At 61.3% G+C, this 22772-nt stretch overlaps 1 protein-coding gene across 3 annotated transcripts in view; it reads right to left on the reverse strand.

Annotated features, from left to right (window-relative positions):
* Positions 1-453: 453 nt before the first annotated feature.
* The window catches only part of Duox1 (dual oxidase 1), a gene marked incomplete at its 3' end in the record, with an annotated part of 27822 nt that continues 5503 nt past the window's right edge, over positions 454-22772 (reverse strand). For 2 of the 3 annotated variants that reach the window (XM_005377149.2, XM_013510312.1), the window contains 27 exon segments: positions 454-1021; positions 1367-1495; positions 1571-1726; positions 2518-2676; positions 2858-3090; positions 3285-3438; positions 7095-7222; positions 8530-8579; positions 8827-8926; positions 9999-10229; positions 10788-10966; positions 11419-11544; positions 11895-11964; positions 12884-13059; positions 13207-13300; positions 13490-13715; positions 15367-15552; positions 16104-16303; positions 16724-16837; positions 17463-17600; positions 18114-18232; positions 18350-18525; positions 19805-19977; positions 20135-20237; positions 21024-21114; positions 22458-22554; positions 22661-22721. In XM_005377149.2, coding sequence (XP_005377206.2) covers positions 899-1021; positions 1367-1495; positions 1571-1726; positions 2518-2676; positions 2858-3090; positions 3285-3438; positions 7095-7222; positions 8530-8579; positions 8827-8926; positions 9999-10229; positions 10788-10966; positions 11419-11544; positions 11895-11964; positions 12884-13059; positions 13207-13300; positions 13490-13715; positions 15367-15552; positions 16104-16303; positions 16724-16837; positions 17463-17600; positions 18114-18232; positions 18350-18525; positions 19805-19977; positions 20135-20237; positions 21024-21114; positions 22458-22554; positions 22661-22721 — 3792 coding nt within the window. 3 annotated transcript variants of the gene reach the window in all.

The raw sequence follows: 22772 nt of genomic DNA on the forward strand, positions 1-22772 counted from the left end.
GCCGCGGACACCGTCTTAGAGGTGGGCTGTGTTCAGGTGGACGAGAGCGCACGGCTTGCAGCGGGAGGCAGCCCCAGTGAGGTCCCAGGCGGGCGCCACTGTCCCCGGCCGTTCCGCAGTGAGGAAGCCGCATGTGGGGACACAGAAGCGCGAGAAAAGCCGAGGTCCCGGAGCGGGCGGGCTCAGGCCGTGTGCCCTCCGGCACCCCGCAGCCCCCGCCCCGCCTGGTCTGATGCTTGTGCTGTCCAGGCCCTGGGTCAGGGGGCGCCTGGCGCGTACGGCTCCTTCACTAGCGAGAGACTGGCCTCCGGGGCGCGACGTTTCCCCCGCTCACCCCTTCCGGGTAGAATAAAGAACGCCTGGAGGTGGGAAGGTGATTTATTTATAAAGGAGACCAAGGAGCGGAGGGTGCGGAGCGCCACACGGTGCGGACTGGGCCGGGGTCTGAGCGCCGCGCGTGATCACAGCCCGCGAGGGGGCCGGGGGTGCTGAGCGGGACGCCGAGGGCTCTCCGCTCATTCTCTCCAGTCCTTTTGCAAGCGCGGACCCCAGAAGGGCGAGGGGCGCTGTAGGACGCCTGCATCTGTGGCCTCACTCGAACCGCAGCCTCGCGGTCACCGGCACACAGGCACACGCACACTCGCGTGGGCACACTGCTGGTTGCCTTGAGTTGTGTTTCTCTCTGTACGCAAGGAGAGAAGGCTTCACTTTGCCCCCAACAAGCAGCTGCCCTCCCCCAGCCCGGGTTCTTGGGCGTTTCCTCCACTTCCGAAGGCTCGGGCACATTCGGGGGCCCCTGAGGCCACACCGGGCCACGCCGGGAGGGGAGGGCAGAGGCAGCCAGAGTCCGGGGCAGGCGTGGGCCTCAGTTCTGGGCACCGGGCACCGGGCAGGGGGCCTAGAAGTTCTCGTAATGGTGAGAGAAATGAGTGCGGTCCTGCTTGTTGATGAGCTGACAGGCCTTCTCCACGTTCTTGGTCATGCCCGGGGGGCCGCAGCTGAACACGCCAATCTTGCGGACCTGTGCCGGAGGAAACGATCAGGACACCCGTGCTGTTCGGGGCAGGGCCAGCTCCCTGACGGCGCAGAGACCATCAAGAACCCCCAGCGTCCCCGAGAAGGCTTGCTCGGTGGCCGGCTCAGTTTCATGGTGATGTGGCCGAGTTTATGGTGGCGAGCAGCTCCGCCCCTGTGACAGTGCGGGGGCCTTCGGAGCTCTGTGTGACCCCCTCCCCATCCTTTGCCATCCACTGCCCCTGTACGTCCGGGGGGGCCGGATTCTCAGCAGCGGCCATTCCCTCCCCTGCAGCGCAGGTTTGGGACCCCAAGGTGAAGGCGCGGAGAGCCTGGCGGGGGCTGGACCGACCTGCGGGTGCACCTCCTGCAGGGAGTTGAAGAAGGCCTCGAACGGGGGCCGGCCGAAGTGGGTGACAGAGCGCAGGCCCGTGAACAGACTCCGGTTCAGCACCTTCTGGAAGTGCCGCTCGCAGATGTACTGGGAGGGACGCGTGAGGTCACAGCCCGGCCTCGGGGCCAACTCCCAGCCCCGCCGGCGGCCGCGCCGACCTACCAGCATGGTGGTCCTGAGGTCGAACTTCTCGGCCAGCTGCGTGATGTAGATGTGCACGGAGACCAGGTCCTGGCGGTCGTTCTCCTCCACCTCCCGGATGATGTCGGCCAGCCACTCGAACTGCCGCTGGGTCCGTGTCACCCAGATGAAGTAGACCTGGGGACGCACGGGAGCGCAGGACCAGCTCGGCTCAGGCTCCCTGTGTTCAGGGTCACCACCCAGAGGGAACTCCTGCCTCAGCCTGCTTGGGCCTCTCCCGGGGACAGCCCGGAACAGGGTGAGCACGCATGTGCCCCAGGCCAGGCTCTGAGGTGGGAGAGGGGGAATAGGCAGGGAGGGGCCCGGCCTGAGGACGTTCTACAGCTTCGGGCTGCAGGGTGCCGGGCAGGCCTGTCCTGCGCACCGTCCTGTGGGCCCCGCTCCGTGGAGGCTGCCCGTGAGGCACGGAAACGGGGCTGGCACGGGCAAGGGAGGAAGGGCACTGTCACGCTGTGAGCGCTGATGCCACGTGGGCAGGGCCTCTCACTCCTTCCCCTGACTCATCCGCTGGCCCCAGGACGAGCAGGGGCCTGCTGCGGGCCCATCTGGAGGAAGCGGCCCTAGCCAGCAGAGAGGCTGGCCTGCAGAGCCGCCTCCTGTCCTTCCAGAGCTGAGCCAGTCACTCAGCCGCACCCCAGCCATGCCCTGCTGGCTGCGGGCCCTGGGCGTCCCAGGGCTCTCAGGGCGACTCCTACATGATCCCCCAAGGGCGAGGCAAGGGGCCTGCACACGTCAGCGAGCCAGCTCCCTCCCTCAGGGCCGGGCTGCTGTGACTCCAGCCACGCCCAGTGGTCAGGCCGCCTGGCCCCTGCCCGCCCCTCGGGGCTGAGGACAGCCACAGGTGAGAGGTCCAGGCAGGCGGGGCCCAGAGCTGGCGGGCAGGGGCTGCAGGGCCAGCGGGCACTCACTTTCTTACAGAACACTTGGCAGCTGACGGATGACTTGAAGACCAGGTCTTTGAGGATGGAGGCGAACGGGGTGACCCCGATGCCCCCCCCCACCAGCACCGACACCTCAAATCTGTGCCACTCCTGGTGCCCCTCTCCAAAGGGACCGTCGAGATACAGCTGCGGGGAGGGCAAAGGTTGGGGCTCAGCTCGGCCACCCCACAGCTCTGAAGCCTGGAAGGGCCGCAGGAAAAAGCAGGGGTGGGGTGAAGGGAGACCGGAAGGGGGTGTGGCATTACAGGGGCAGCCAGGCTGGCCCGGGGGGGCTGGAGCAGCAAGTGCTCTCGGGCTACCCGGGTACCTTGGGGTATTTGGCCGAGCCGTCGCCAGTCGGGGGCGCGTAGATCTCCCGGAGGCGGATGGTCCAGGGCCCCACCGCCCGGATGTGCAGGCTGAGCGTGTCCTCGTGGGGCGCGGAGGTCAGCGTGAAGGGGTGGTACTCCGTGGTCCCCAGAGCCAGGCAGGCGATCTGCACCCACTGCCCCGACTTGTACTCGAAGCCCTGGGGCCGCTGGAAGCGCAGGTGGGTCACTCCTGGGAGGGATGGGAGGCGGGGTGTGGGCTCAGAGGCCCCCAAACCAGTCCCACCTCCCCCTCTGGAATGCGACAGCAGGGCAGGGGCACCAGGCCCGGGCTCCTGGCAAAGCGCACTTCCTACCAGGTCCCTCTGCCCGGCCGCTGGCCACCTCCGCCACCAAGCTTGTCCCCGACAGCCTCCAGGCCGGTACCTGAAGGCAGCAGCTCGGCCTTCACCACGCTGATCTCCACCTTCTTCCGGCTCAGGCTCACCAGCTTGTCCCCCGCGTAGATGAGCGCGGGGACCAGGAAGAAAAGGTGGAAACGCGGCAGCTGGATCAGAGCAAAGCTGCCGTGGATGATGAGCTGGGGATCAGAGAGCACAGTTCAGGCCCAGGGACAGGCACGCGGGGGCGGGGGTGGGGATAGCTCAGCCTCAGAACCGTCCTTCCCACTGAGCATGCGCAGGCTACCTGCCAGGACCCCCGCCCTCCCGGTTCTCAGCCCTCAGCGCTCCCCACGCTGCCCCCCAGCATTCGGTGGGAACGGGAATCCGTGGGAACGGGCCTGCTTCCCACTCCTGCCGCCACCTACACCTGCTGGCTCCCAGTTAGGGCTCCCACCCTAACTGCTCTCCCACGGTCTCGCCCCACTTCCGTTAAGTTTTTGGGGTTTTTTGGTTCTGTTTTGTTTTGTTTTTTGTCTTTTTGAGACCAGAGTCTCGCTATGTAGTTCAGCCTGGCCTTGAGCTCACTTTGTAGCCCAGGCTGGTCTCAAACTCATGACGATCCTCCTGCCTCAGCCTCCCGAGTGCTGGGATCACAGGAATGCGCCACCACACCCGGCTCCGTTAAGGTTTTATCCGAGCACGTTTGCAGAGGAGAGCTGGTGCATGCGCGTGACACATCTCAATTCTTTTTTGGTCCCCTTCTCATCTGCAAAAGATCTAGCTCCCTGCGTCCTACTATCTATCCTCTGGCCATTCACATTACTGACACTTCGGGTTTCTCCTGTAAGAGAAACCACGTGGCACTGGAGCCTGTGCGTCTCATTTATTTCACAAGTGATAAATCTGTCACACTTTCCACCCGGCTGCCCCGCACCCCGTACACAGGGTCTCACTGGGAGGGCGGGCATGCACCACCGCGCCTGCGTCCGAGAGTGTCCCAAGTGCGGCCCTGTGACTTTCTGAGGTGCAGCCTGAAGGGCCTTAGTGAGATTAGGGTCGCACTGCAAGCTCTGTTCTCTGACCTCTGCCTGCCGGCCGGGTCCCCTTCCCACCCCTTTGGCACCTGCTGCTCCCCATGCCCAGGCTGCCTCTGCCCCCTTCACAGGTCTCAGCAGAAATGCCGCCTCCTCAGGAGTCCCTCCATCCTGACTCCCCTGGGACTTCTGGGCCACGTGGGCCACGGCACCCCCACTGGGCTGGGGACATGCGCTCAGCGCCGGGTACTTTCTGCCTGGCACATAATGGCCATTTGGGAACTGGGGGGAGAGGAGTTTCCCCAGTTTGTCCCCCTCTTGAGGGGGCCACGAACACCAAAGGAAAAGCCAGGAGACAAGAGGCAGCGCTGTCCCGGCCCGACCCTTTGCCCAACGAGCTTGTCCACTGTAGCAGACACAACTTGGTCTCCTGCTCACGGCTCCTGAGCCTGGGTCCTGAGCTCGTCTGCTTCCCCTGAGCCCCTGCCGCCGGAAGCCCATAGATGCCAGCCCCCGAGGTCCCCTCCTGACCATGTCTGTCCCTGCTCCAGGCAGCCCGTAACACTAGTGACATGTCCCTGCCACGGCCACCAGCCCTGCTTCAGCCAGGCTCTGCAGCTCAGCCAGATCTCAGCCTGCTCTACAGCTCCCGCCTGGCTCCACTCCTCCCGCCACCCCCGCCCTCCCATGCCCCACCCTGTGGCGTGGCCACTGGTCACAGCACGTCCTACCGCCATCTCATCCTGTGCCACCCACGGCCAGCCTGCTCCTCCTCACCCTTCGGAACTGCAGGTGTTCCCACCCCGCCCTGGGCTCAGGCCTGTCCTGGTGCCACTCAGCCCTGTCCCCAAGCAGCTGACCTCCCCAGTCCTCCCTGAGCAGTCAGCCCGAGTGAGACGTTCCTGCCGTTCACTGTGGGGAAGCTCAGCTCAGCAGTGAGTCTACACTGTTTGTTTCGGTCATTTCCCCAAGCTCCTAAGGCAGGCCTTGAGTCCCCTGCTGGCTTCACCCAGGGCTGGCGCATGAGACCCTCAGCATATACCTGGACCACTGCAAGCTGGTCTTGGCAGGAATCCCTCCCCCAACACAGCCTTAAACCCCTGTTCGAGCTGAGAATCCTCCCAGGCCCTCCCTCACGGTGCTGCTCCCTGCCGCCCCTAGGCTCCTACCAAAGCCTCCACCCTGTGAACACAAAGGCAGGGTGACCTCACTCCTGTTTATACACCGGGCTTTCTGCTGCTGCGCTTTAGACCTCAAAGCTGCTGCAGACTGCCGGCTGGCTGGTGGCCTGGGCGGTGGAGCAGGCAGCTGTCTCTGAGCGCCAGCCCTGCCCTTCAGCCCAGGTCAGCAGGCTGGTGCCCATCCCCAGCATCTGCTCTACGCCGGGCTCCTTTCCTATCACTTCCCTTTCTGCTGCAGGTCAAGCAGCTGCACCCAGCCGGGAGGAATGGAAGGAAGAGGGGGTGTTTTGGCCTTGCCACAGGCAGGGCGCTCTGAACCCAGGAACCATCAGCAAGAGGTCCTGGTCCTTGGCCACCCACCGGGATGGTCACTGGCTGGGTCTCCCTGAACTCCAAAGAAGCTGCTTGATCACCAGCAACAGAACATGATCCCCACCCACCCGGCAAAAGCAGCGGCTCAGGGCGCCAGGGCTCCAGGGCTCCACCCAGTATTTGGCAGGACAAACGAATGAGCTTTGGTTTCCAAAGGGAGAGATTTCTTTGGAAACAGACCTCATCAGTTCTAGGAAAATCCTAAGCCACTGTGGTCGCTCCTTGGGGACCATCATTAAGTGCGAGTGCGAGCAGAGGACAGCCCTGCCCCCAGCTGTCAGAGAGGACAGGAGGCAGCCAGACCAGCCCAGGGCGCTCTGCTCTTTGTCTTGGAACAAAGGAGACCCCTGTGTGCAGCCCGGCCTGAGATGAAGAGGCGGTCAGATGGGCTCCCGTGCTGGCAGCCGCAGTCACCCGGCACCCGGTGGGGACACGGGGCCTTGGGGCTTGGGTTAGCTGCTCAGCCAGGCCTTCAGAAGGCTCTCCTGGGAACTGTCAGGATTCCAGGGAAGGCCGCCAGGAAGAGCCACAGCACAGGGACCCAGGCAGAGCCGGCTTGGGATTAACCAGGTGACACAATTGATGGCAAACTTGGGGCAGGATGAAGGGAGCAGGAGAAGGTGCAGAGAAGGAAGCAAGGCAAGGGGCCCACATTATAGAGGAAAGGGGACAGTGCAGGCTTCAAAGTGCAGTTTGCGCTGGGCACGCGCCTATAAATAATCCCAGCACTCAGGAGGCTGAGGCAGGAGGATCACCACACATTCAAGGCCAGCCTGGGCTACACAGTGGGTTCAAGACCAGCCTGAACTACATAGTGAAATCCTGTCTCAAAAAAAAAAAAGCAAGAAAGTAAGTCCAGCTTAGCAATCCTGCTGAGGTTGTTTCAGCGAATTCATCAACTTCAGAGGCGGCATGTGGCTGAATGGGGTCTGCTTGATGCAGCCCAGCATTAGAGCCAAAGCGGCAACACCCACCTAAAAACAGTGATGCTCCTTTAGGTGCAGCCCACTCGCCCAGGAGCCAGCCCCAGACGCCCGAAGGCAGAGAGATGGGAGGCGATCTGGGGCTCCAGCGGGATCAGCCTGGCCCCACCCTGGGCCGAGCTAGGGGAGCGCCAGCCTGCAGCCTCCGTCTCTCACGAGGGATGTGGAGAGGACCCTTGAAGTCCTGAGGGGTGGGGAAGAGGACTACTGCCCCAGCCCCGCGGCCTCCTGGGGGACGCCCTGCCCACCCGCGCTGGCCCGGCCTGCAGCCGGAAGCCCTCACCAGCACGTAGAGCACGACGTAGAGGTGGTGCGTCAGCCAGAAGCCCCGGAAGCTGCGGCGGCGGAAGTGGTGGGAAGCGAAGACGTACATGATGGCCAGGACCAGCAGCAGCACGACCCCGGTTAAGCCTGCGAAGTGCACAGGACAGGGCGGGGTCCGCTCTCCACTCTAGCGTCCTCTTCTGTCCTCCTCCCAATGCGCTGACCTGAAGACCGGCTCAGGTCCGCCCCTCACCTCCTGCACCCTGTCCCTGGGGCCGTTTTCCTGTGACATCTCGGAGCCAGGACCTTGCACTGCGCCACAACCCCAGCCTGCCTGCCGCCCTTTCTCTTTTCTTTCCTCACTTTTTTCTCTTTCATGTTCTTTCCTGCTTTTTAAACACTGAGACAGAGTCTCACTAAGTTGCCCGGGCTGGCCTTGAACTTGGGTCCATCTGCACAGTCTCCCGAGTAGCTGGGATCACAGGCGTGCACCACCACGCCCGTCTATCCTGACGTGCGTAAATCTTCACATGTGTAAATCCTCATGTGTGTAAATACGTGCTGAACTGGTGAACGCTCGGTGTCTCCTCTGGGTCGCACCCGGGACACCGCAGACCCTGGCCTCATGGGGCGAGGCTCGGTCCTCCACCCTGCACCATCCACGAGGTGGCCGCAGCACACGGCACGACCACTTGTCCCTCCTCACCCCCAAGGCCCCAGGGCTCTTCCTTTTATGGGGGATTCCAGGCCAGACCCGGAGTGCACAGCAGGCTAACGTGGGGGTGGGGTCACAGAAGAGGGTCCTTCCGGCGATCAAAGAGGAGAGAGGCACAAATGAGGAGGATTAGAGCCCCTCCGAGTGGAGGAGCAAAGGTTAAGAGGGGATCTCCGCAAAGCCTATAAAATCATGATGGGGAGGGCAGGGTAAACCCGGCTTTATCCCCTGAATCCCAGGATGCAGGAATTCCCGAGTAGCCTCAGAAGTTCAAAGCAGAACGTTTTAGGATTCAGAAAGAATTTAAAAGAATCCATCCTGGGTTTCCCGGAGAGGAGCAAGTACAGGAAATGCGTTACAGCAAGGAGGGAACAGGCTGGAAATATAAATAGGCTCAGGAAGAGTTTGAGCAGATTCCCAGCTAATGGCCCGAAAGTGGGGGATTACAGAGAGTTAGGAACACGCCCCCCAACAGCCCTTGCCGAGACATCCTACAGAGAGGGGGGCTCCTGTCTGGCCTCACAAACAGCCTGGTCCCCCTCACACAAGTGGGGCTTAGCGCTCCTCAAGGCTGCGGTACAGGTAGGGTGTGTAGGGTGGGTGACTTAGCCTAACTGGGGGAGGAGCTAGTCCTAAAGAGGTGAATGTCCCAGGCCAGGGGCAGGGCCCAGCTCCTCGTGGGGGCTGAGCCAGTGGGGCTCCTGGAGGCCTGGGAACTCAGGAAGGGGTCGGCTCTCACCTGGCACTGTCTGGAAAAACCACCAGTAATACTTCTGGGGGAGCTCCGACCTGTAGGAGGGGACACAGGTGGGGACCCTGAGAGGCGTGCTGTGGGCCATGCAGAGGGGGCCTCCACCAACCAACCCGTCTCCACTTCCGCTGACTTGGGGTTAAAGCTCCAGCTGCCCCAGATTTGGAAAATGACTGTCGCCCTGGGCCGAGAGGATGTGTGTCTTCCCATCTGCTAGGAACACGCGCGCACACACACACGCGCGCGCGCGCACACACACACACACACACACACACACACGCTCACCCGTCGTCGCGGAAGAGGCCAGGAAAGAGGCAGGCGAGCACGCTGAGCGGGCTGATGGAGAACAGGTACACGTTCACCACGTGGCCGGCACTGTGTAAGACTAAGGGGACCAGACGGGCGCGGTGACCCCTGGGCACCCTTGCCCGGGGCCGGACGCCCACCAAACAGAGCTGGGGGCCTAGAGAAGGAGCCCAGTGCACAGAACGTCTAAACTCCCACCAGCCTCGCGGCCCTTCCCCAAAGCAGCCGTGAGCACAGCCATGCGTGCGTGGAGTTAAAGCCCTAGTAGCACCTTCCTTTGGTTTTGCTCCCAGAGTTGTTTTAAAACACAGACACCGAGAAAGGTACGTTATTTGCACCCAGGTGTGAGCCGTTTGGCAGTGGGAGGCTGGTGAGATGCCCACAGCCAGGGCAGCAAGGGCACCGCGCTTACGAGGTGGGGCCAAAATGTCTGTGAATGTGAGTTTGAGGCCAGCCTGGGCTACAAAGTGAGTTCAAGACCAGCCTGAACTGCATAGTGAGACCCTGTCTCAAAAAGACCAAAAAAAAAAACAAAAGCCTATGAACATTGAAACGAAAAAAACATTACAGTAAAAGACACATTGCCACGCTCCACGGCCACTCAGCTGTGTACACACTTATCCCATGGTTGCCTCGCCACTTTCTGAAGCAGTTCTGAAAGTCCTCTTTCATGAGTGTCTTTACTTTGATCACTTTGAGGAGTGATCAACAATATAGTGAACGCTGCTGCCCAGTGCCACCCGCTGGAAAGGAAGCTGGTAAAACCGTGACGCTGTGTCCTCATCCACCTTATTCACCGGACCTGGTAGCACCATGTGACTTCCGGCTCTTCCCCAAAGTCAAAATAACCTCAAGAAACACTTTGCATCAAGGCAGCTACCACAGCATAACTAAAGAAGACCAGGAGAACTGCTTCAGAACTGGCAAGGACGGCGGGATAGGTGTGTTCCAAGCAAGGAGGGGTCTCTGAGGGGGACTCTGGGCAATGTGCCTTTTAGGGTTGTAAAATTTAAACGTCCACCATCTCTTCTGGTCACCTTCACCCCCACACTGTAGCGGGGAGGGGAGGGGAGGGGAAAGGAGGACGGGAGGGGGGAGGGGAGGGGAAGGGAGGGGAGGACAGGAGAGGGGCCTGGGCCGGGCCGCCCTGCCTGTGAGCACGATGGCCGTGCCCGCGATGAGGCGGTGGAAGTCCACGGCGGCGTCGAAGGGGATGTAGTGGTTGAGGAAGGTCTCCCGCAGGAAGGTGATGAGGTTGCGGCACATGGTGAGCAGGATGTAGGAGAACATGAAGGAGATGCTGGCCGCCGTGCCCCGCGACAAGATGATGCCCACACGGGTGGTGTCCGTGATGCCCTTGTGGTGTGCTGCAAAGGCGTAGTCTGCGGAGAGGGCCAGTACGGGCGGCAGAGCGCTGGTTAGCGACACACCCCCACCCCAGCCCCGCCTCAGGTTCAGGCCGGCTGCCACTACAACAGGCCACCCTGTTCTCTGATTCCAGCAGGTCCGATTCACTAGGTAGCCCTTATGCATTGCAGGCCCCGCCCTTCACCTGTCTGTCATCACAGGCCCCGCCCCAAAGGCTGTATGTCATTCCCAATAGGCCCCGCCCCCGGGGCACCAGTTACTGCAGGGTGGGGCTGTCATTTATCGAAGGCCTTGTCCTAGGCCTGTCACTCATTGCAAGCCTCTCTCCAAGGGCTGTCAGTCATTCCCTGCAGGCCCCACCCCAGGGACTGTCACTCCCACAGGCCCCGCCCAGACCATCCGTCATTCCCACAGGCCCCACCCCAGGGCTGTCACTCACCATAGGCCCTGTCCACGACTGTCATTCACTGCAGGCCCCGCCCCCAGGGTCACCTGTCACTTTCCGTAGGCCCCGCCTCCACCAGTCACTCACCGCACGCCCCGCCCCGGCTGGTGTGACCCGCGACACTCACGGTGGGTGCGCTCCAGGAACAGCGCGGCGGCGATGGCGTAGAACACGGCCACGCAGCCGATGTGGCGCCGGTAGTTCTCCACGAAGCGCTTGAACTGCTGCACCGTCTGGTGGCGACGACTGCGCTGGAACTTCTCCCGGTGCGCCTCGGTGAACAGCAGCGGCTGGAACGACGTGACCCTGGGGGACGCTAGCCTTAGCCCGGCCCGGGGATCCCGGCGGGGATCCCGACTTCAGGGGGCACAGCGGGTCAGACTCCCCGCTCCAGGGCGCCACCGCAGCCCAGGATCATTCCGTCGCACAATTGCGTGCGCGCTCAGAGCCTCTCCTGTCTGCAGCTCCGACTCCACCAGCACCCGGCCAGGCTCTCCCCGCCTCTGGGGCATCTCCTCCAGGAAGGCGTCTCTGGCCCCAGGGATGGCAAGCGCCCCCCTGAGCTCCGCAGTCCCTGCTCGCACCCCCATTCTGCCTTCATCAGCGGGGCACTCATGATCAGGTGCCAGGCTGCTCAACAGACTGAGTCCTTGGCAGGGACTGTTCATCTCCCGTTCCCCGGGGCTGATCACAGTGCCCGGCACCACCTAGCGGAAGATGCGGACGGATGGACGCATGCGCAGGGGAGGCAAGCATACTTCTTGCCGAACCGCCGCCGAGTCTCCTGGGGAGGGTCCATGTCTGTGGGGCACCGAAGTCTCTGCGGGGTCAACGCCGGCTCCAGGATGGTGCGGGGACAGCGGGCACTCACTCTGGGAGAGGGGCTAGGGAGGAGGAGAGAGAGGGGACCCGGCCCCCTCAGCCACTGGCCCTCTGCTGCCCCTGGTCCGTCCCCACACCCACTTTGTAAAGGAAAGGTCAGGGGTCTGGGGGGCAAACAACAGGCCTCCCACAGGAGCCCAGGAAGAAAGGAAGATTCTGGGGTCCCCACAGAGGCCCAAACCTACGCCTTCCCCACCACAGGGACCTCTGGCCCAGGCAGGACTGCTAGTCCCGGTACAGGGTGGTGTCTGCCTAGAGTGCCCGGTGCCCTTCTCTGGTGGGTATGGCAGTGGTATGTGGCAGAGTGTGGTGCCGATCCCAGCTGTACTCCTCATTCCCCGCGGGGGCTCACCAGATCTGCTCCTGGCTGATGTAGGAGGCTCGGCGGCAGAGGTCCTTGATGACTTCAGGCACCTCCACGCCTGCAATGCAGAGCCCAGGAGGGCCTGGCTCAGGAGGGCCTTCCGTGTGCAGACCCCACCCAGGGCTCCTGTCCCTCCCCAGGGGCAGCTGGACCCAGCCAGACAGCAGGAGGGCAGAGACTAGGGCTGTTTGCACGAGCCTCACTTTCTCTGTAGTTCAAACTCTTTTCAAGTAAAATCAGGAAGAAGCAACCCAGCATGGCAATGAGGAAAACCAAAACAAGACAACGCACAACGCCATTCAATCTCCAGGCCCCAAACCCGGTCCTATCAGGCTGGCTGCCTGAACCCTGTGGCCCGGCTCTGCCCCCGTCCACCGCACAGGCTGCCTGGGCAAAGGGCAAAGCTGCAGAATCAGGGTTCTGGGCTCCTCCGCTAACACCCTCACATCCAGGTTCAAGGCAGCCCCGGTCAGAGGCGCATCCCGGTCTTGTCTAACTTGCTCCTGTCCCTGCTGCCTTCTCCTAATTCCGGGAGGGGCTGGGTTCGGTCTCAACATGCCCCAGTGAGAATCTCAGACTGAGAGGACACTGTAACAGGGCAGAGCAGGCTGCAGAGAGGTCCTTGTTTGCTACCTGTCCCTTCCCCCACTCACACTCTGCCTGCTTGAGTTGGACGGGTGCAGTGGGAGAGACCCGCAGGGAGCCCAGGGAGACGCCTCCCGGGCAGAGGAAGCCAGCTGAGGGGACTCGGCTGGCTCAGGCAGGACCATAACAAGGAGACACTCTTCCTCCCCAGCCTGGGCACCACGCATGCAGGGCACAGGCAGGAAGCCAGGGAAGAGAACTGCAGCCCCTATCCCCTACCCACCCTGACCCACCAGCACCGTCACCATCCTGGACTCCTTTCAACGTACAAGAAAGAAACTGTACCATCGTGTTGGTGGAGGAAAGAAAGATTCCCCGGCAGGCAGCCCCACCTTTGACGCAGAGCTGCGTGAAGCGGAGCTCGCTGTCGTGGTCCCGCAGCAGGAAGTGGAAATCCTCCCAGGTCAGCTCCTCCTTGTCCTGGAAGCCCGCCTCCCGGAACATGGACTCCACCACCTCGGCCAGCTGGGCCTTGGGCAGGCAGTTGTTGGAGATCTCGATGAAGGACCTGGGGTTGGGGGATGGAGCCATCAGGCCCAGACACAGGTGCAGTGACCAGCCCACCAGGCCTTCGGGGTAAGCAGGAGGCCCTTGCTTTCCTTAACCCTTCTGCCTCTCTCGTCCCCTTGTCTCCTGGCTGTCCCAGGGGACAGACCTCAGCATCCGGATGAACTCGTCCTTGGAGATTAGGCCGTTCCCATCGAAGTCATACATGCGGAACATGAGGCGGGATTTCTCCTCAGGGGAGCCTGGGGGCAGGGAGACAAGGAGAGCTGCGGCCCAACTGCCCAACCCCCATGTGATGACCATGGGGCACTCAGCCTCCAACCCTACCTGCGCACCCCAGGCGTCAGCCACGGCTGGAGACCTGGCCCTAGCGCTCCCCACCTCCGACAGGTCAGCCAGACTCCACCTCAGTCCGCCGCCTGCTCTCTCACCCTTCATGAAGACCACCAGGATGTCCAGGAACTCCCGGAAGGACAGGTAGCCATTGCCGTCCTTGTCAGCCAGAGAGAACATGGACTCCACAAACATGTCCTGGGGCTTCAGGCCCAGGGACTCGGCAAACTCAGCCCTGCTCAGCTCGCACGTCAGGGCCTCCCGCACCTTCTGGGACGAGTCCAGGGGCAGGCTGCCCGCGTCCGCCTGGTTGATGTCCAGCACCTGCACTCGGGCAACAGCAGGGGGAGGGAGAAGAGGGTCACAGCTTCCTCAACTTCCTTGCCTACAGGGCCACTTTTTGAAACTGTGCCCCGCAGCCCCTGCATGGTCCCAGGAGCCATGGCTGTGCCACAGAGTCCTGGGCTAGGTCAAGCTGGGGATCTGGAATTGCAACCAAGGGGACCCAGATGTGCTCTGACTTGAGCACAAGACAACTTGGAAGACGTGGAACATCCTTTCCTTCCTTGCTCAGACGCACAGTACAGCCGAAACCCAGAGACCACAGCAGCAGCCCAAGAGCAGGCGCCTTGTGTTCCGACAGCCTCCCTTCTGCTGAAGTCCTGCCTCGGGGTCCCTGAGACAGGCCGGATCCTCGAGGTCAGCTGGGCCTGTTGGAGCTTCCTCCTACTTAGATCTAAAAGAGTTTTAACAAAAGCAAGGTTTCCTCTGGGCTTGGAGGAGAGGAACTGTCATCCTGGGCTGTCTCTATTCGGCCTGGGGGCCATCCCGTCCCGTAAGGGAGGCAGATAAACCACAGGCCACGGTACCTGTCTTTCCTGCCTATCGACTGCACGGCTCAGTCCAAGCCTGTCTGTGGTTCCCACCCTTGCAGCTTCAGACAAGGTGCCTTCATGGAAAGAGCCCCGGGCTGAGCGACCGGGTTCCTGTCCCAAACCTGCCACCTGCTTACTGCATGGCGGGGGCCGGTCTCCCGTTGTCTGGGACCCGTTTCCTCGCTGCTACTTATCTCACAGGGTTATTGTGACAATCAACAAAGGAGGCTGTGCAGGAAATGTTTTGAAAGCTGAGAGCAGCCCGCAGCCCTCAGGGATTGGCCGGCACCCAAGGTCCAGCAGCACATCCACACCATCCCCGCGCAGGGGCTTCCCACAGCTCCAAGGCCCCCTGAGCCACATCCTCCCTGGGCCCCGGTCCTGTGTGGCCAAAGCTTTCTCGGCCCTTTGCACACTGCACACTGAACTTGTTGGCGGGGTGGATCCGGCAGGCCAAAGGCTCCGCAAACGGTAGCTTGAATCCACAGGAACCCTCTCCCCAGCCAGCTCTCGCGGCTCCTTCTGGAGAATCCATTTCTCGCCGTCCATAGAGCAGCTCTGCTCACTCCTTGCTCCTCTCTGTTTGTTTTTTGGGTTTTTTTGGTACCAGGAATCAAACTCAGGACCTTGCGCTTGCCAGGCAGGTGCTTATGCCACCGAGCTATATACCCGGCCCTTGCTCCTTTCTGTGGAGCCCAGACTTTCCCGATCTGTCCTTCACCATGACCTTCCTCCACCCTCTCGGGCCCTTTCCCCAGCACCCGGACCAGGCCTTACTGTTATCTTCCCTTTTGTGCAGGTCCCCGTGCAGGTCCCCGCTTCTGGCGGAAGGACGAGCTGCCAGTGGGGAGCTGGCCGCATTCCACTCCACTGTTCTGCTCCCACCTCCCTTGCTTTTTGTTTTTGTTTTGCACCAAATGTGGATTTCCCTTCCCAGCGGGGGATAAGACTCCAACGGAGGTGGGGACACCTCGACCTGCCCCAGATTTTAGAACTGTGCTGTCAGCCAGGAACTCGGGGTTTCGGGCTTCCCCGGGGCCGCCATGGCCTCCTGCAGGTAAGGACACCCGGCAGGTGAGGTCACAGAGCCCGCGACCCACCTGGGAGAAGAGGTGCCTGAAGAAGGTCCCCAGGAGGAGGCTCCGCTGCTCCCGCGTCACGGCAGCCCTCAGCAGCTCCTGTTCGCGGAGCTCCCACTCCTGGAAACTCAGCCTGCTCTCCTTCAGGGCCGCCCGTAGGCTTCCCACCAGCGCCTGCCGCTCCTCCTCCGCCGTGAACTGCAGCACCTACGGGGCGCCACAGTGAGCCGCGGCCTGTGGAGGCCTCGAGGCCGGCGCACTTCGTGGGGGTCAGGGGTGGCCCTGGGGGACCCTGCAGGAGCGAGCAGAAGCAGGCTGGCTGACGGCGCAGACCCAGCCCTCAGAGGCGCTGGCGTGCAGCTGCTCCTCCCCGACTCCATTCCTGGCTGGAGAAGCGAGGGGAGGACAGAGAGGCCGAGGATGGAGCAGGAGTCGGGGGGCTCTGAGCCGGGCAGGCGCAGTCCACAGGCAGCCCCCGATGTAGCTCCTTTTTACCCCCAGACATTCACTAGGTCCTGAAATAAAGGGTAAGGAAGAGGGCGTGGCTTCTGCAAGGACCTCCAGCCAGGACCTTCGAGGCTATCCTTAGACAAGGAGGGAGCTGGCCTGGCTGCGGGAGTGAGGAGACCGGTCCTGAGCAGGACAACGGCATTCAGATTCCAGCACGTGTGACAGGCAGGGCGCAGCACCCTGCCCCCCCCCGCCAGCCCGAGTGCCTCTTTCACTGTGGTGGTGTCGCCAGGCTCCACGGGCCGTACCAGGTCGTACTCCTTGGGGATCTTGAGCAGCAGGGTGCGGCGGCCGCGGTTACTGGACAGGATGAGGTGGACCTGCTGCGGGGGCCGCAGCTGCACGGTGCGGAGCGTGGTGAGCCTGCCGTCCACCACGCGGATCTGCCCGGGCTGCAGGTGCACACGCACCGGCCGGCTGGGCTCTTTGTGGCCCTGCCACTCCAGAGCTGGGGGCGACACAACTGGGTCAGGGGCACCCTGGGCTGAGCTTAGCACCGGACCGCCCCAGCTTTGCACCCCTTCCTAGGCACCAAGAAGGGCCACCCCCTCCCCCACTGTGCCTCCAGCCCGTGAGGGAATGGGAACAACCCCGTCCTAAGTGTCACTGGGTGCTCAGCATGGTGCTTTGCCTGAGCTATTTCATTTGCTCACAAACCTACGAGGCTTACAACTATTCCTGTGTATAAATAGTAGAGAGACTTTAAAAATCTGCTATGGTCCAATCTCTACCTCATGTCCCTGGGGCTTCCCCACCTGCCTGCCTGCCGACAGCTCTAGAAAGGGAAGCCTTTTCCCCAGGCTGCTGAGGCGGATGGCCGTGGGGGCCGTCCCCATCCCTGTCCCCAGCCCCTGGGCCCCAGGTCTACCTTCCACACCCTCCACCAGCTTCTCGGACATGATACTTTGGCGTTTCTGGCTCTGGAGTCTCTTAAAATTCCTCATCCGGAGCCGGGCCACAATCCAGGCGCCGAGCAGGCTCACTGGGAGAGCGGAGGCAGGGGGACCCTTAGGGACGCGAGGGTCTGGGAGACGGCCTGGCTCCCACCCCAGCTCTTTCCCCGCCTCCTAAGTCTGTGCTCAGTTACCTCTGCTCGGGGAGATCGGAGCGGTGAGCCGCTCTGCAGTCCTCGAGGGTTTCAGTGGCATCTGCACACCCGTCTGGCCACCCCTGCGCCCCTTCCTCCTGCCCCTTCCCAGGCAGAGACCAGGCCCGGAGCCCTCAAGCCACAGGCGAGGCTCACCCTCCCAGGCTGCTGGTTGACCCCAACTCGGCCCGGTGGAAGACTAAAGTCTCAAGCTCCTGCCAGCAACTCCACGGGCCCCGGCCTGTCTGCCTCTGACAGTGCCTCCGGCCCAGCATCCTGCAGATAGCCGTGGACTGTGGACTGCCCCGCTCCGGACCAGGCTGGGCCCTCGGGGCTCCGCGGAGAACAGGGAGAGAGATCTTGGAGCTGACTTACCTGCAGCTCAGACTCTACTTATATCCCTGTCCCCTAACGTTTCCTGTCCACAGGGTCAGCACTCTTCACGGTTTGCTGTCCTAGACAGCCCTTCCCCCCCAGCCTGCACCTCTCATCTGGCCCACCCGGCCCCCCATCTTCTTACCTAGGGGGAAGCAGCACAGGGTCCCAATGGTGAGCCCGAAGCCAAAGCCACTGCCCTGGAAATAGTCCTGGACGATGAGGGGCACACAGGCTGGCAGGCCCTCGGTGCTCAGCTGTCCTGGCTGTGGACAGGGGTCCCCTGGCAGGTGCAGAAAGCCAGAGCCTGGGTGCTGGGCCACAAAGCAAGCAGGAAGGGTGGGCTGCTCCAGGTAGCAGGGGCCAAGGCTGCCTACCCTGGCCACTGTAGCAAGACTGTGGCATTTGCCTCCTGGGTAACACGAGGGGCAAGAAAAGGAGCCCCACCTTTGTCTCCCTCGCAGGCACGCATGTACGCACGTGCCCGCACACAGTGCTGCCCTCGCCCCTGCGATGGGCTGGGGTAGCCCTGCATCTGGCCCTCCTCATGCTACACCAAGCCCCCACTGCATCCCGGCCAAACGCAAGATTCCTCTCCTGGCTCCAGGAGGCTCAGGGCTGCCTCCACTCAGGCAGCTCCTGGAGCCGAGCAGACGGGACCCACACAGCACGCGCGGCAGCCCCACCCCTGCCTGGCCACAGCTCCTCAGGACAGAACCATAGCCACTGTCCGGCTATCCCCGAGGAGGGACAAGGCTCCAGACCCAGGGCCCTCCATCCACCCCTCAGCACTCACCTGCAACCCAGAAGAAGACATTGGGCTGCAGGTCACTGGCGTCCACACTGGTGACAGCCACCAGGACCTCCCTGAAGGAAGTATTCCTGATCCCTGCGATCTCTTCCTCTGAGAACAGCCTGGGGATGGGGAGAGCAGGGGCTGGGAGACAGATGCGGGTGGCCTAGCCCAGGAATGAAGAGGAACGAGACCAGGGGGGTGGGGCAGGCGCGGCATCGAGGCCCGGGCGGCCTTACCCATTCCTGGCGTTCTCAAACCAGTAGCGGTCGCCATCCCGAAGCCGCACAAACTGGTCAAGGACGATGGCGCTGAACAGGGGTCCCGGGTCCCCCTGGCTCTCCAGGAGCCCCCCTGGGAGCAGCTCCAGGCGAGAGAGGTCCTGGTGGTACAGGGCGGCGGTGGCCTCCAGCACCTGGAAGCAGGGTGGGAGGGGCGTGAATGAGAAGGCCCAGCACCCAGCCCTGGGCGAAGCAGCCGCTGGGGATCAGCTGCAGGATGCTAAGGGGAAGGGATAGGAAGAGCAGCTCTCTAGTGCAGAAAGCTTACGGTGCCCCAGGCACCCCCTGAGCGCTGCACAAAGTTAACACTCTGTGGGAACCTTCTGCTAGCTCCCGCTGCCGCAGACCACCAGCCCCCTGCGTAGTTTGTACTCAGAAACGTATGAAAGTGGAAAGGGCAAAGTCAGAACGCCAAACACAGTAGCATCATGCATTGCAAATGAGTTCCACTCTTTAGAGCTTAAAAAAAAAGTTTTCAAAAATCAAATCCTAGGGCCAGGGATACAGCTCAGTGGCACAGCGCCTGCCTAACAAGCGTGAGGTCATGAGTTCGATCCCCAGTACTACAAAATAAATAAATAAATAAAATCCTAGCCCAGCGTGGTAGCACACAGCTGTAGTCCCAGCACTCCAGGAGGCTGAGGCAAGAGGCTTGCAGCAAGTCTGAGGCCAGCCTGAGCTACATAGTGAGTTCTAGGTCAACCTGAACTACGTAGCAAGCAAGCCACTGTCTCAAGAACCACCAAAATAAATAAGTAAATAAACATGAAATCCCAGTGACACACTCACTTTTAGGGACTGTCTTCCACCGCATGGCCAGCACTTTCTGCCCATCTTTAGTTCTCTTCCCTCCCACGCCAGTGAGCAATGACCAGCTTAGCTCTAAAGCACCCCGGTGACACCCAAGACTTGCTGCTTTCTGTGATTCACCTGATTCCTATTGTACACAGATCTTAGGAGACGTGATGAGCCCCGTGCACAAAGCACTTTCCTGTCGGCCTTGCCATCCACTCTCCGGCAGTGTTAGAGTAGCAAGGGAGGCACCCTGGCACAGGGGTGGAGGCCAGAGGCAGCCTGCTGGCTGGCAGGCACTGCGGCTCGCAGGGTTTCCCTGGAGGCAGCTGGAGGGCAAGACCTCAAAGCCCAGCGTGCTCCCAAGCCAAGCACCTGCTCTGCACGCCCATGTTTAATAGGGGGCCGGCATACAATAGGTGCTCAATAAATGGTGGCTGGATCTCAGCTTGCAGAGTCAAAAGCCAAAGGCCGCTGGCCTGGTCATCTCCATCCCGACACGTGAGGCTGGGAAGAGTCCTCGCCCGAGCGCTGTCCACGGGACCTGAGTCTCACTGCCCATCTTCCGCAGACCAGGACAGCAGGCCCCCACCTCTCCCTCCCGTCCTGAGCCCTCCTCACTGTGTCCTGGCTCTGAGACAGGGTGGGGTTGATGTCCTTCCAGTGGGTGACGGGGGGCAGCCCCAGCGCAGCCCTGGCCTTGGCGTAAGAGGGCAGCCCCAGATCCCGGCCTCGCTGCAGGCAGCCGGCCAGGTGGTCCGTGCGGGAAAACTTCAGTGACCCAGGCCAGAAATCTGGGAATGAGAGGCCAGAGAGTCAGCGGGGTCCCCAGCCCAGGGCCCTGCGAGCCACAGAGGGGGCCGGGCTGTGCAGCACCAGGCTCCCAGCCCAGGGCGCCCTCCCTGCCCGGGGGCCGAGGTCCCCAGCCTGCAGGCACAGCCTGCTCCTCACCCCGCACGTCCTCCACCACCACGTGGTCCTCTCGCTCGGCGAGCTGGGAGGCCATGCCCAGCAGCAGTGCATCGAAGTCTTCAGCGCTCTGGAGGTTTGGGTTCTTCGGGTGCGGGGAGCAGAGAGACAGGGCCGGTGGAGCAGGGCCAGCAGCCAGGCTACTGCACACCCAGTCCCTCTGCTCCTCCTGGGGCCTTTCCCCAATCACAGGTGGATACTGCGCCCATCCAAGGCCCGTGCCTGGCGACAGGGCTCTCCCAGCACGAGCGTCCGCGCAACTTTCCTTCCCCCTTCGGAGCCCCGACTCCGGCTGGCTCGCGTCAGTATATGTGTTACCAACCAGCTGCGTGGCCTTGGAAAGTCACAGGACCTCTCAGAACTCTGTCTCCTCCCCTCAATAGCAAGGGTGGGAGGGTGCAGCTCCATAGGGGAGCGCTCACCTAGTGCGTCCAAGGCTGCGGTTCACACTCGGTCAGGAGGGCTGAGGCCTCGTCAGCTCCGTGACTCTGATTCTGCACCTTGCTCTTACCTCCTTGGTGCTCAACCTCCCTCTCTCCTTTCCAAACATCCACGGAGAATCTGACTTTGCTTTAAACTCACAGTCAAGGCTTTGCTCGTACGCTGGCCTGGCTTGGACAGACTCACTCTACAGCCCAGGCTGGCCTTGCACTTGCAGCGATCCTCCTGCCTCAGCCTCCCGAGGGATTTCAGGCGTGCACCATCATGACAAGCAAGGTTCACTCTTGACCACGTTCCTCGGGCTGCCTCCTTCACCCCAGCCCAGCCCAGCCGCCTGCCTCAGTCTACCACCCAGCTCCGCACCTGCCCTCGGACACTCACGCATACACCAGCCCTCCCACACACTCACACCCACGGGCCCAGCCCTGACCTCTCGGCTCCAGTAACTGTTGCATACTCGCAGAGCTCGGGAGAAACTTGAATTCCCATCCACGACCTCCCGGAAGTGGCAGCTGCCGTTCCTGAAACACAAGGAGTAGAGGAAAGGCGACCTAAGGCACCAGTCCTGGCCGCTTTGTCCACGCGGTCGTGTGGTCAGGCCACCTGGCCAGCATGTCCCAGGCCACTGGCTTTCGGAAGGTCACTCCCCACCCTCAGACCAAACATCTGCACGCACAGTCCTGGAGCCGTCCGTCTCTTTGCCCCCATCGTCACCCTCTTTACTGTTCTATTATTCAACGATGTACCACCCAAAAAAGTCTGCTCATTTTCAGTACAGAAGCAATTTCTAAACATGTATTTTCAATCTGAAATTCACTAAATCTATAGATCTGTGAATCTATGAATTCTGCTAATATGGAGCCCCCTGTCCCTTTGTATGAGACCACACTTCACTGTTTTGCCTAGGCTGGTCTCAAACTCCTAGACTCAAGTAAGTGATCCTCCTGCCTCAGCCTCCAGAATAGCTGGGACTAACATGTTCAGTAAATGATGTTATTATTATTATTATTATTATTATTATTGGAGACAAGGTCTCACTAAGTTTACCCAGGCTTACCTTGAATTCCTGACCTGAGCTATGCTCTTGCCTCAGCCTCCTGAGTAGCTGGGACTATGGTGGGAACCACTGCACCAGGCTATGTAGATACATTTTTAAAGTATTAAAAGTATAACAAATTTTTCTTTAGAAACTTATGGTCAGGGCCCGGGATATGGCTCAGTGGCACAAGCGCCTGCCTGGCAAGCACAAGGTCTTGAGTTTGATTCCCGGTATCAAAAAAAGAAACTTATGGTCTGTGGATAACTCAGTCGCCTATGATTTCTCAGTCATCATCAGACAAACCCAGAGACTGTTCTAGAGTAAGCACATCTAGCCTATAAATTGCTCTAAATTAGAATACAATTGCAAAAAAATACAATAAACCGATGCTTTAGCCATGTACATTCACTTAGATATGCGTATCTTGATTTTAAAGTTCCCTTTGTACTATTTTGGAGCCAATATTTCTCTTCGGAGTGCACACATTTTTTAAACTCTTCCCCAAAGCCTGTAAATCCCAGGCCCTGTGCTTACAGCTAAAAAATGTCCCCGAGGTTCAGGCTGGGGTCTTTATGATCTCTCTGAGTTTCAACAGTTCTGCTCTTTACTGGAGCATAAATTTACCCTCCGCAGGGTAGAATGGATGAAAAGCGTTTACAAACCACAGCCACGGCCTTTTTAGGACATACGCCCTCCCATCTGCATTCACGGTTCCTGTAGGAACGGGAGCGCTCAGACTGGCAGTCGTGGGCTGGGGGCTGCGGCCGACAGGTTTTCCTCCGCTGAGACCCTCGCCCTCCAAAACTCATACTCGAGCCCCCACACCTCATGTACACTCCGGGGGGCACCATGGTGGACAAGAACTGCTCAGAGGCCACCACGAACTCCGGGGAGACGCTGGGGTCCAGAAACGGGCGGTACCCTGCGGGCAGGGAAAGAGGCCACCGCTCTGAGCCTTCACCCCGCCCTCGCCCACCCACAACCCCCCACCCCCCGACAGCCCTCGCTTCTCCCTCCCCGGCCCTCACCTTCATACTTCGGGGGTGTCTTCCCCAGGAAGCTGGGCAGCCACTCGTACATAGCGATGCTCTGCGGGTCAGAGGGGACAGACAAGCAGGGGCTGGAGCCGGCTGGGCGAGG

Source organism: Chinchilla lanigera, unplaced genomic scaffold (genome assembly GCF_000276665.1).
Source record: "Chinchilla lanigera isolate Chin_1 unplaced genomic scaffold, ChiLan1.0 scaffold00008, whole genome shotgun sequence".
In the NCBI taxonomy this organism is placed as follows: Eukaryota; Metazoa; Chordata; class Mammalia; order Rodentia; family Chinchillidae; genus Chinchilla; species Chinchilla lanigera.